Here is a 13,075-nt window from a genome sequence, read left to right on the forward strand (position 1 = left end):
TCCTTCTTTCCTTCCTTCCTCCCTCCCTCCCTCCCTTCCTTCCTTCGTTCCTCCCTTCCTTTCTTCCCTCCCTCCCAACTGGAAGAGAGTCAAGATGCCCCTTATAGGGTTGCCCCTATGTCCAGCCCAGAGCAGAGCTCTGCTTCCTTGAAGTCTCCCCAAATAATCTACCACAGCACAAATCCCAGAGTCTTTTCTAACACCCCTTACCAAGAGGTCTCATGCCCCGCCCCCTGCCCCATTATGTGTTTTTCCAAGGCGAAGTCAACAAATTCTGTTCAATTACAAGAGTTTGTGGTTGCCGGGCGATGGTGGCGCACGCCTTTAATCCCAGCACTCGGGAGGCAGAGGCAGGCGGATCTCTGTGAGTTCGAGGCCAGCCTGGTCTACAGAGCTAGTTCCAGGACAGGCTCCAAAACCACAGAGAAACCCTGTCTCGAAAAAACAACAACAACAACAAAAAAAAAAACAAAAAAAAAACAAAAAAAACAACAAAAAAAACCAAGAGTTTGTGGTTGAGCTGACCGCATGGTGTATAGCTTTAGATGCAGAAGAGAGCGTGGATGTGACCGGGAAAGTCCCAGAACTCAGGCTGGCCTGTTCCCTCTTTAAATTCACGACTGGAATCTTCCAGTGGGCTCCTCCCGTGGAGAGATGGTGCATTGCACACCTGTGGTCTTTCTAAACCGTCGCCCTCCTTGTGAGCCTCAGTTGGTCCTGCCCATCTGGAGTCTCAGGTGATCTTCTGCTGGTTTCTGAGAGGAACTTTCTTAGCACATTAGCTCACCTGTCAGCTTCTGCCTTGCACACCCTGCCTCCTGCTGGCCAAGGAAGGCTATGCTGCTGACCGAGGGTCAAATCCAGGTTGCTGCACTCACACCCATTCCCACTGTTCTTTATTCCTAGTTGCATTTGTATTGCTAGAGAGTTGAGCAGCTGTCACAGAGGCCATGTGACCTGGGATGCCTGACGTGTCCACAGAGGCTTGAATCCAGTCATGGCAAAGATGAGCAAGCAATATACTTATTGATTGAATCCACCCTTCCATTCCTTCTCCTTTTGAAGACAAGGTCAGAGACTCAGCAGATGGGCGAGGGTGGTTGTTCAGAGAGTTCCTGTAAACCAACCTGTCTCCACCTGCCCAGCACTGGGGTCACCAGTGTATGCCACCACTCCCAGTTTTACAGATTCTGGGAATTGGACTTTCCTGACTTCTCTAGCCTCCCAGCCTAAGATGAACTTCTTACATCTCAGCTGATTATCTGTCAAATTGGCTTTTCCTTGAGAAAATCTAACCTCTACTTAATATTTTTCCTAAGAGTTACTTCTAGACATACCTATGGCAAAGATTTTTTAAAAATATTTATTTATTTATTATATACACAATATTCTGTCTGTGTGCATGACTGCAGGCCAGAAGAGGGCACCAGACCTCTTTACAGATGGTTGTGAGCCACCATGTGGTTACTGGGAATTGAACTCAGGACCTTTGGAAGAGCAGGCAATGCTCTTAACCACTGAGCCATCTCTCCAGCCCTATGGCAAAGATTTTAAACCAGGACTTGGCTATATTGCTTCTGTTTTCCCAGGACCTTCTCTTGCAGAGCTCTAACCTGGAAACTGTGGATGTTCTGGTCAGCCTCTGGGGTGACTTGCTTATCTGTCTCCCCTCTGCTTTTCAGAACCTCCTGCCTCCTCACCTCTCCAGGTCCCTGCGGGACAATTCTGTATTCTGTCAATTATGTTTTAAATAAATACCAATTGGCCAGTAGCCATGCAGGAAGTATAGGCGGGACAACCAGACAGGAAGTAGAGGTGGGTCAATGAGAACAGGAGAATTCTGGGAAGGAGGAAGCCCATTCCTCTGCAGTCATGTCCAGGCATGGAAGAAGCAGGAGGTAACCTACCCCACTCAAAAAGGTACCGAGCCATGTGGTTAACAAAGATAAGAATAATGGGCTATATAAGTTTATAAGAGTTAGTAAGAAGCCTGAGCTAATGGGCCAATCAGTTTATAACTTATGGAGACCTCTGTGTGATTTTCTTTGGGACTTACTGGCTGTGGGAACTGGGCAGGACAGAAACCCCAACAAGCAGGCCCTCATGTTACAAGTTCCTACCTCCATCTCTAGGAAGCGCTGGACACCTTCATCTCTCTTCACATTTACAGACAGACATACACCTCACTGCATTGCAAACACACATTTGGCTTTGGCTCCTGTTTTTCATCATAAGATTCTCAGATGAGCTTAGTGCTTTCCACAGAGGTGACTAGAATATCCAGGTCTCTTGTTTTCCAGACTATCAGGGAGATTAAGGGAGCCTAATCTACCAATGAGGCAAAACCTAACCTAGAACTTGGATTTTTATGTTCTTCATTGTGAATAAGAGACCCACAAGCAAGAGCTTCCTGGATCCTTGCCAAGTTCTGGGCATTGTGCCAGGCCCTGGAAATAAAGGGGAATGGAGTGGTTGCAGATTGTGCCCACGAACAGCTCATAATGGACTCAGAATGATAACATGCTGCACAATTCTATATGATTAAATCCTGGCAGATGTACAGGTGCCTTGGATTTGGCCTAGTTTGGAGTGTCATAAAATGTGATTCAGAAGGTGTGCTTGGGAGACCCAGGCAGGAGGATGTGTGCCCCAGAAACCCAGGCAGGAGGAAGTGTGCTACAGAGACCCAGGCAGGAGGAGGTGTGCTCGGGAGAGAGACACAGACAGGAGGAGGTGTGCTCAGGAGACACAGGCAGGAGGAGGTGTGCTCAGGAGACACAGGCAGGAGGAGGTGTGCTCAGGAGACAAAGGGAAGAAGGGCTATCAACAATTCAGCTGCATTTATGGCTTAAGCTGGTCACTGGTCTGGCGTATTTGTCACCATCCTCGGGACTGAAGACCCACAGCTCAGACACTGTGCCTTGGAAGCAGACCCCTACCACCCCTTTTGTTCAGCAGGAAGAGGCGGGAGCCGTCTGCAGACATGCTTCGCTGGATGCCTTCCACTCTCACTTGGCCTCTTAGTCACATGCTGAGCAGCTTGGCATCTTTCTGGCTTTGACACTAAAAAGTCCTTAGTTCCTAGAAGTAGAAAAGTCCCTGCCATTGATGAGACAAGCCGTGAGGCTTCAGATGGTTTTATTGACTTGGTAGAAGGCAGATTCCTTTTGTCCTTTTTTACCATGACATCAACTGACCTATTTACACATTTCTTATGTTAACTCAGTGGGGCTAGATAGCCTATGCTTGAGAAACTCTGGTTATATTTTCCTTACATTTTAGAAAATCAACCAGTGCAAGCCGTGGGCTGTGCAGGGGTGTGGACCTGGGACACTATTGGGTTTTTATTTCTCCTTCTACCTCACTCTAGGCTGGGGAATTACTTCATGTTTTGGAGCCTCCATTTTGGCAGCTGTAAAATGGGAATACTGATCATCGGCATACTCGGAGCGCTTCCTGAGACACAGATACAGATATCTAGAATGCTCTCGCAAGACCTAACATGCTCCACACAGAGTATAAAGCACAAACTTAGGATGCAAGTAGTCTGGGCCAGGATGACAGTCATCAGAGTCTTGGTTTTCCTTCACTGGGTTTTTACACTGGGGTCTGCCTTCTGGTAGAGCAATTACTGGCAAGAGTGAGTTCCTGGGGAAATGGATCTGTGCTGAGAGAAGGAGGAAGGTGTGTGTGTGTGTGTGTGTGTGTGTGTGTGTGTGTGTGTGAGAGAGAGAGAGAGAGAGAGAGAGAGAGAGAGAGAGAGAGAGAACAGAGGCTTTCCTGTCAGGGGCACAGAGAGCTACAGAGGGGAGCCAGCAGTGAGCAACTCTCCTGCCTTCCCAGGAGCTCTGAGTGTGGCCTTCAGGGGGCAAGGTTCTCTCTTGCCATGTCCCCCTCTCTGTGTGTGCCTGAAGCTGAGCCAGCATGAAATAACAGTTTTTAATGCACCCGAGTGCAAGGTCAAGTTTTCACGGTCAGTTTCCACCCTTGGTGTTTTCCTGTTAAGTAAAAGCTATTTCTGCACGGTGCTGCATTTCAGGGTCTCATTTTTTGGTCCCAATAATCACTCCCAACCGCCGTGTTCAGTGTGGTTCGCTTTATTGGTGCCGATGCCCGATATCCCTGGGGGGCCTGTCTTCATGGCCCCACAAGGCTCTGTTATTTCACAAAGTCATAACTTCAACTTGTGCCTTACTAAAAAGAAAGTGCAGTGAATTTTAGGATAAGTTTCCAAGGAAGAGTGGCTTCTAGGGGAAGAAAACGTCACCACTGCGGTTCGTGGGGAAAGCAGCACAGCAAAATTTCCTCAGGCGCTTTCACAGCCGCTCAAAAAGATGTCTTCAGCAAACTCTTCCAGATTAGCTACAAACTCTGGACATGATGGACACGTCGTGTCTGTGGGCCAGTATTCAATCCAGGTGGAGGAGTCTAGAGGGTAGATGTACCTGTCAAGGCAAAATGGATACAGTGCTGGTGATGGTGGCCACAGGCAGAGGAACGCTGTACTGATTTCCTTGGGAAGAGATCAGATGTGGGCAAGTGAGTGTGAGTGAGTGTGTGTGTGTGTGTGTGTATGGTGTGTGAGTGTGTATGTGTACGGTGTGTGTAGTGTGTGTGTGAATGTGGGTGTGGTGTGTGTAAGCATGTATGTGGTGTGTGTATGAGTGTATAAATGTGTGATATGTGTGTGAGTATATATAAATGTGTGATGTGTACTGTGTAGTGTGTATAAGTGTGTGTGGTATATGAGTATGTATAAGTTTGTGGTGCGTGTATAAATGTGTGTATGTGGTATGTGTATGAGTGTTTGTGTGTGAGTGTACATGGTGTGTGTGTGTGAATGTGTAGTGTGGGAGTGTGTGTTTATACTTGTGTGCAGGTACTTGTAGAAGCCAGAGGTCAGCCTTGGGCGCTGTTCCTCAGACACTGTCTACATTTGTCTTTTTAAAGACAAAACCTCTTACTGGCCTAGAACTTGCCAAAGGGGTGTGGCGGCCTGCCCTGCAAGCCCCAGGGATCCATCTGTCTCTGTCTCTTCAGCACTGAGACCACAAGTGTGTACCACCATGCCTAGTTTTGTTTTTGTTTTTAAAGCATTTAGTTTTTCTGCAATTAGAGTTATAGATGGTTGGAAGCACCACATGGGTGCAGAGTATTGAACCTGGTGCTTCTGGAAGAACAGCCAGGGCTTTCACGCACTGAGCTGCCTCTCCAGCCCCGAATGCCTGTTTTGCTTTTTTACACACACACACACACACACACACACACACACACACACACACACACACATTTTAGTGTGGGTTCTGGTCATTGATCTGGGTTCCTCACGCTCGCACAGCAAGCGCTTCACAGACAACGCTGTCATCTCTGCCCTCAACCCCACTCTGTGCAGGTGATAAGGCGTGTCTTAACATTCTCTCTACGCTAGGGACTCTGCACACTGAGGGAGCTGGTGGGTGGTCGGGGATGTGGACCTGTGTTCTCAGTTCCTCATCAGGCTGTGTCACTTGGATGGCTTAGCTCTCAGCCAAGGCTGCAGGTGCTGTGGAATCCCAGATACTTTATTCATACTCAGAATGCTTCGTGGGTTGAACTTAAGGCATCGCTGGAGTGCGAGGGTTGTGGAGAAAGAGTGATGCCCGGGTTGGAGAAGAGGCGGGGCTGCGGATGCTGGTGACTCACTTGAAACTGAAGTTGTGCTTGATCTGCAGAGCCTCTTTGCCCATGACAAGGTACTGCTTCCCCTTCACCAGAGCGGCGTTGCCGCAGCTCATCTTTCTAATGAAGGTGATTTCAGAGTCCTTCTCAGCAGCGGCTTCCCCTGAGAGACACGACGGAAGGTTAGCATAGTCACATTTTAACGCTACCGTCATGAACTCTCTTGAGCTGCCCAGTTCCTTGGGGCCATGAAAGACAAACTACCCCTGTGTCTGAGACCGCAGTCAGGCTGTCTGCGTTAGACTTCACAAGTGCCACTTCCCGCTGTGTGGCTCTGCTTACCGATTTATGAGCCCTCTAGTAAGGGCTCAGCCCCCTCATGTGAATATGACGATATTACTGCATAACTACTAGAAAGGGTAGATGGGCTGACATAGGAAAAGTTCGGAGGGCAAAGTAAGAGTCGTTAGGTGTTACTATTTCTCATAGATCCAGGATTACTGTTCAACAGTTGTGCAGTATTTATCTCCATGTGCTATGCTCGTAATTAGGGCGTATTTGGTAGCTGGCAATGGTCAGCTTTCTAGAAGGGCATGTGACGTGGAAGGCTGGCAAAAGACAACCTTTGGATCCCTAAAGGACTCAGAAGTAGCCAGGGTGTGCTGCTTCTGCCCAGAAGGCAATCTTCCCCACGTTTAGCCTGCTGAGTTTCACGTATGTTTAAGCCCACTTCATTCTCACAGTATCAGCCAAGCCCTGCTTGGACCTTTGCTGTCATAGTAACAGAGACTGACTCAGGGTCTTGAACTTGCTAGGGAAGCATTCTACCACCAAGCTATCCCCAGCCCCTCCTTCACCTCTTTTAATCTTTACACCTTAATCCATCTAATCTCCCCTCCCCTGAGCCCTTCCCTTTCCTCCCTTCTGCCCCCCCCCGATATATATGTACACAATTATAAGGGCAAGAAGTTGACTTTGGATGGTTTCCTCTATCATCTGCCAACTTCTCTTGACCTAGGGGTCACCATTTTGACTAAACTTGAAGGCCAGGAAGCCCTTTGCTTCCTTTGATCCATTTGCTCACCCCCCTTCCCCCCACCACCCACCAAGACTCCACACGGAGCAGGGCGTATAGATGTGCACCCCTGCATCTGGCGATTTACGCGAATGCTGGGGTCTGCACACAGGTGGTCATGTTTGAGGAGCTGGCACTTTTACCCCCGGGTCACCTCCCAGCGTGGACATCTGAATTTCTACTCCAGGGTTCTGCTTCACATGTGGCCTCAGACTTCAGACACACTGGAATCTTGAGGCAGGGATCGCACCTGAGTCACTGCTATGATATTAAGGACCGTTATTCAGTTCTTAAACTGTGACACAGTCTCCCTAGCAGTTAAAGCCTGGCTCTTGAACCTGCCAGTCGGGTGTATATAACTGCAGCAGACATAACTTTTTCTAGGTCCCTAGATACCCGCATACACACAGTACTTCAGACTAGGTTTTTTTAGACTGTCTGGGGAAACAGTTTCTTGTTGTAGCAATGCCTGAGCCACATTCCTGCACCCTCAGGCCAGCCACAGTAGAGAAAGCAGCATGTCAACCCTGGAGAATTCACAGCCTTCTGTTAATGAAACAGTTTGAGTGTTCCAAAGAGCAGAGAACAGTTGACTTCCGTGAGCACACAGCTTTCCTTCTGTCCCTGGGTTCTCACCTGCTCCTAGCGTCCTTGAATGGATAGAAATAACAATTTATCAATGTACCTTGATTCTGTGTAAGTAGGACACATGTGGGCTTCTGATAGTTCTGTGAATTCAAAATTTCTAATAAGCATTAAAATGAGCATCCAAGATGAGGAGATAAAGTACAAAAAACTTGCTTAGCTTTTCAAGTTTACTAGAATTAATCTTCAGAACCCATAGGATAAAGAGGAAATGGCAGTAACGAGGGTTTTGACTTTGGGACCACCTGACACCAAGTGAAATCAGAGCCATCTGGGTGTCTGTGGATAGCAAGCAAGCACTGGTATCAAACAATTTGAGCCAAGGATCTTCTGACATCGTGACAGAATTTACAAAGCTACACATCAATAAAAACATATTACATTGTAGACTTAAGGTCCTACTTATTGCAGAGTTTATATTTACTCAAATGAGAAATTGGCTGTTTGGACATATCAACAAGGCAATAAGCTTAAGCTACTTAATCAAATAATTATTTCATTTTAGATGTGTTATAAGGGTCAGCAAGATGGCCCAGCAGGGAATGGTACTTGGCTCCAAGCCTGATGACCTAAGTTCAAGGACCAGGTGTTACACGGTGGAAGGAGAGAGCCAATTCCTGCAAGTTGTCCTCTGACCTCCCCATGTAAGCCACAGATACACACGCATGCGCAAATGGATGTGATAAAATGTGTGTTTTAAGAAACTTAAATGGAGCCAGGCGGTGGTGGCGCACGCCTTTAATCCCAGCACTCGGGAGGCAGAGGCAGGCGGATCTCTGTGAGTTCGAGACCAGCCTGGTCTACAAGAGCTAGTTCCAGGACAGGCTCCAAAACCACAGAGAAACTCTGTCTCGAAAAAGCAAAAAAAAAAAACAAAAAAAAACCAAACCTTAAATGGAACACAAAAGCTAAAGATGGTTATGTTGACATAGCATTTGCTGAAATCTTTGATAAGAGAATTCAACGAGAAATAGAAACTTCATGAAGGTGAAACCCTGTGACTGTTTTGAAGTCATTGCCCCCACGTCCGACCCAGCGCCTGCCCCCACGTCTGATGCAGCGCCTGCCCCCACGTCCGACGCAGCGCCTGGCCCCCACGTCCGACGCAGTGTCTGACTGGTACGATGCACTAAATGCTGAGGTGAGGAGAGGAGATCTCACCTGTTTTGTAAATATCCAGAAGAGTCGCCGTGTATTTGACAAACACGTTTTCTTCAGTGGTGGATGTGATCTTAACTTTATAAGCTGGTAAAAGCAAAATAGGACAAAATGACGCAACTCCGACCGAACACCACCAGTGTGCCCCCCCCGCCCCCCGCCCCAGGAGAAGCCGGGGCTTGTCACCGGAGGAGGAACGTGGGTGCCAGGTATCAGGGCACCCTGGGGTGAAGCTGTTATTTCATGGATCTTCCCAAACCCCTTAGCCAATTATTAGATTAGAAAAAAGAAGCGAAGAATTCAAAGAAAGGAAATGAATTGATAACAGGAATTGATTCTGCAGATCATGACGGCAGCAGCAGGAGGACCAGGGTCACTCCATTCCTGTCATTATGTCCCTCGTGGCCTCGGGCAAACTTTAACCTCCTTGAGCCTCAGTTTCTTCACTGGAAATAGTGACGGCGGTTTGGTGCTGTAGATCAGTGGTTCTCAGCCTTCCTAAGGCTGAGACTGTCTGATATAGTTCTCAAGTTGTGGTGATTCCAACCATAAAATTATTTTAAAAATTAATAAAATTATTTAATTTTGCTACTATTATGAATCATAATGTAAATATCTGATATTCAACCCCAAGGGGGTGGTGACCCACAGGCTGAGAACTGCTGCTTTAAAGGGTTCTTATGGAACTCATGTTTGGTCTGAGTGTGAGATGTCCTCTGTAACATCATGTGTTTGGGGAGGGAGAGATGGCTCAGAGGTTAAGAGCACTGGCTGTTCTTTCAGAGGTCCTGAGTTCAATTCCCAGGAACCACATGGTGGCTCACAACCATCTGTAATGAGATCTGGTGCCCTCTTCTGGAGTGCAGTCCAGAACACTGTATACTTAATAAATAAGTCTTTTAATAAAAGAAAAAGATCATGTGTTTGAATGCTTGTTTCCCAGTTGGTTGGAAAGATTGTGGAACCTTTAAGAAATGAAGCCCTCCTGGAGGAAGTAGGTCACTGGGGGTGGGCCCTACAGCTTTATAGACAAGGCTCACTTCCTGTTCCCTTTCAGTTTCCTGAGTAAAGATGCAATGTGCCTTCCCTGCCTGCGGTCATGTCTTCTAACCACGGTGGGGATAACAAGCCACAATGAAGCCTTTCTCCCTAGATGCTTTTGCCATGGTATTCTATTGCAGCAATGGAAAAGGAACTAAGTTGTCCAGCAAAAAAACCACAAACAAAACATACAAAAAAGCCAAACCAGGTGTGTGTATGTTTAAACTGGAAAGAACGTTCTCCTGAAAGAATTTGAAAATAATAGTGTATAATATGTATAATATTACCCCCCCAAAAAACACCCCAAACACAAACCAGAAACATCCGAAATAGACACAGGAAATGGAAGGCAGGCAGATGCCCCCACACCACAATGGGCAGCATCTGACTCCAAAGATAAAGGAGTGACTTATTTAGTTTTTTCCCTCCTCCCTCCCTCCCTCCCTCCCTCCCTCCCTCCCTCCCTCCCTCCCTCCCTCCCTTTTTTTCTCCATACTGGAGTTGTAGATAGTTACAGACAACCATGTGGGTGCTGGGAATTGAACCTGGGTCCTCTGGAAGAGCAGCCAGTACTCTAACCCCCAAGTCAATTTTTTAGTTATTTAGTTTTCTACTGCAGTGATAAGATACATGGATCAAAGCTACTCAGAAGGAAGAGTTTATTTGTGGCCTATGACTTCAGTGTTAGAACCCATGATGACAGAGCAAAGGCATGGAGACAGAACGGCTTGTATCTTGACCCTCCAGAGAGAGAGAACCTGGGAATAGCATGGACTTTGGAAACTCTGAAGCCTGTCCCCAGTGACATACCTTCTTCCTGAACAGGTCTACCAACTAAGGACCAAGTTTTCAAATGTATGGAAGCTATGGAGGTCATTCTCATTCAAATCACCAGGAGGATTTAATTCTCTCAGGGACTTGCTACAGCCTCTAGCCATCCATGTGAACTTAGATCTGAGCTCTGGATAATGAGAAATGAGGAGAGCCCCAAGCACAGATAGCAACACCATACATATCAAAAATTATTTAGTTGCCCCTTCTCTGCCTTAAAGGAAAATGTAAAGAAATAGCCTTTGTTTTTTCTCCCCTACTCTACTGTCTCTACTGGAAGAACCCATTGCTGAGATCCTAAGACTCTATAAACTGCCTTCCTTCCTTCCTGCTTGCCTTTGTGATTTGGGGATTTTCCTCTGTATGCTGTAAATGTTTTATTACCATTGGTTAATAAAGAAGCTACTTTGGCCTATGGGCAGGGCAGAATAGAGATAGGCAGGAAAACTAAACTGAATGCTGGGAGAAAGAAGGCAGAGTCAGGCAGATGCCATGTAGCTGCCGAAGGAGAAAGATGCCAGAACCTTACTGGTAGACCATAGCCTCATGGTGGTATACAGATTAATAGAAATGGGTTAATTTAAGATGTAAGAGCTAGCTAGGAATATGCCTAAGCTATTGGCCAAACAGTATTGTAATATAGTTTCTGTGTGATTGTTCGGGTTTGGGCAGCCTGGAAATGAACGTGCAGTCTCTGACTACACCTTCGTTCCTCCCTTACTTGTTATTTTTAAATTTGGTGTGTATGGGGGGTGGTGATACGTTAGTACACACAAACACAGTTGCTCATGGAGGCCAGACATCTTGGATCTCTGGAGAGGGAGTTATGGGGGGTTGGCAGCTGTCCAGCATGGGTGCCTATGCAAGAGCATTACATATGCCTAACCTTTGAGCCATTCCTTAGGCCCCAACTTCTGTGGTTTGTTTTCAAATGTTTTCTTGGAATAAGTGTAGTACATCTTTGAGAAGGACCTGGTAGGGCCAGTGTTTTGCTGGACACTTGTCTCTCTGATTATCTTTAATGGAAAATCGTACTTCTTTGCTTAATACCATATAACTTTGTACCTTAATGCTGAAAGTTGATGACATTTACCTTCAAGAGACTCAAAGAAATGTTCTATCCACAGAATGTCACTAACATGCAGTGTTCCATATTTCTAACTGAACACGTATGATGAAATTTCATGTTTAACTATTGTTGAATGTCTGCACTTACCATATGCAATTTCTGGTTTACAGGCTGTGTCTTTCCTTTTGTCTGCAGAGATGGACAGGTCCAGCTCCGCCTGCAGTTGTCCACAGTCAGCTAGGTTGTGTGGAGAGTGGGTGACAGGTTAGTGGACGGAAGGGGGCGCTCTCTGTATGAGTCTCCCATGAGCCCTGAGACAAGCTGGGATCCTTTCTTACAAATGCCAGATTCCTAAGACCTGTCTATTTTCTTCTCTTTCATGAAGTGAAACATTATATAAGGCAAAAGTTAAACCAGCCAACCAAGGTCTTAAATGCAGACTTATTATTATGTGTTTGTTTATTCCATAGCCTGCTCATCAGAAAAGCACACCCTTCCCGTGAAGGAAGCAAGCAGGGAGTAACTTTCCATTTTAGGAATCTAATGAAATGCAAAATGATGATTTGATTATAGCTATAAGGTGATACAATAAGGACCTAGAAGTATAAAAACAAAAAGTAACCCAAAACAACAAAACAAACACAAATAAACAAACCCTACTAGATGGGCAAAGCAATCAAAACCAACCTAGACTCACAGAGAAACCATGCTGATTTCTGATGAGTTTTGATGAGTTGCCAATAGGACCTTTGATTTCAAAGAGACAGAATTCTGTCACTTGGAGAAGTGACAGAAAATCCCATGAACTAGAATTAAAAGACAGAAAGGAAGTCCTAGTGGCCTACCCCTCCATTTTTGTTCTCTTTCATTATGGTCTTTTGACTAGAAAAAAAAAATAGGCGAAAGTAAAAAAGAAACTACATTATGTCCACCCAGGACGCTCAGTAGCTGTCTGCATGGAGTTTCTGCTCTTGTATAGGGTCCCACTAGGGTCCTACCAGGTCCTACCAGGAACTTACCAGGGTTCTACCAGGATCCTACCAGGTCCCACCAGGATCTTACCAGGGTTCTACCAGGGTCCCACTAGGGTCCTACCAGGCCCCACCAGGATCTTACCAGGGTTCTCCCAGGGTCCCACTAGGGTCCTACCAGGTCCCACCAGGATCTCACCAGGGTCCTACCAGGGTCTCACTAGGGTCCTACCAGGTCCCACCAGGATCTCACCAGGGTCCTACCATGTCCCATCAGGTTCCACTAGGTCCCACCAGGGTCCCACCAGGGTCCAACTAGGGTCCCACCAGGGTCCCACCAGGTCCCACCAGGGTGTTTGGGAGCTGTAAGGAAGAGGCCTAGGGAATCATTACTTTTCAGTCAGCTAAGATTATATATCTACTTCTAAGAAACTATGGCTTGGCTAAACAGCATTCCAAGTGTCCCTTCAGACAGGGACAGGCAGCGTAAGATACATCACCTTCCATACACCGGCATGCTGCTCCTTCACAAACTCTCTGGAGTCTGCTGTCAGAGGTGCTATAGAACATGGTGCACTGCTTGTCTGTGGAAACAGAGACACGGTCACAAGAAGCGGCTGCGCTAGG

At 46.6% G+C, this 13,075-nt stretch overlaps 1 protein-coding gene across 1 annotated transcript in view; it reads right to left on the reverse strand.

Moving 5' to 3' along the window:
• Positions 1 to 4,046: 4,046 nt before the first annotated feature.
• LOC130864485 (complement C5) overlaps positions 4,047 to 13,075 on the reverse strand; it is a 103,572-nt gene continuing 94,543 nt past the window's right edge. Inside the window, exons 37-41 of the mRNA XM_057754944.1 lie at positions 12,949 to 13,032; positions 11,625 to 11,714; positions 8,540 to 8,623; positions 5,683 to 5,821; positions 4,047 to 4,445 (exon numbers count right to left, since the gene is read on the reverse strand). Coding sequence (XP_057610927.1) covers positions 4,307 to 4,445; positions 5,683 to 5,821; positions 8,540 to 8,623; positions 11,625 to 11,714; positions 12,949 to 13,032 — 536 coding nt within the window. The 3' untranslated portion in view covers positions 4,047 to 4,306. The remainder of the gene's footprint in view (positions 4,446 to 5,682; positions 5,822 to 8,539; positions 8,624 to 11,624; positions 11,715 to 12,948; positions 13,033 to 13,075) is intronic.

Source organism: Chionomys nivalis, chromosome 22 (assembly GCF_950005125.1).
Source record: "Chionomys nivalis chromosome 22, mChiNiv1.1, whole genome shotgun sequence".
Lineage (NCBI taxonomy): Eukaryota > Metazoa > Chordata > Mammalia > Rodentia > Cricetidae > Chionomys > Chionomys nivalis.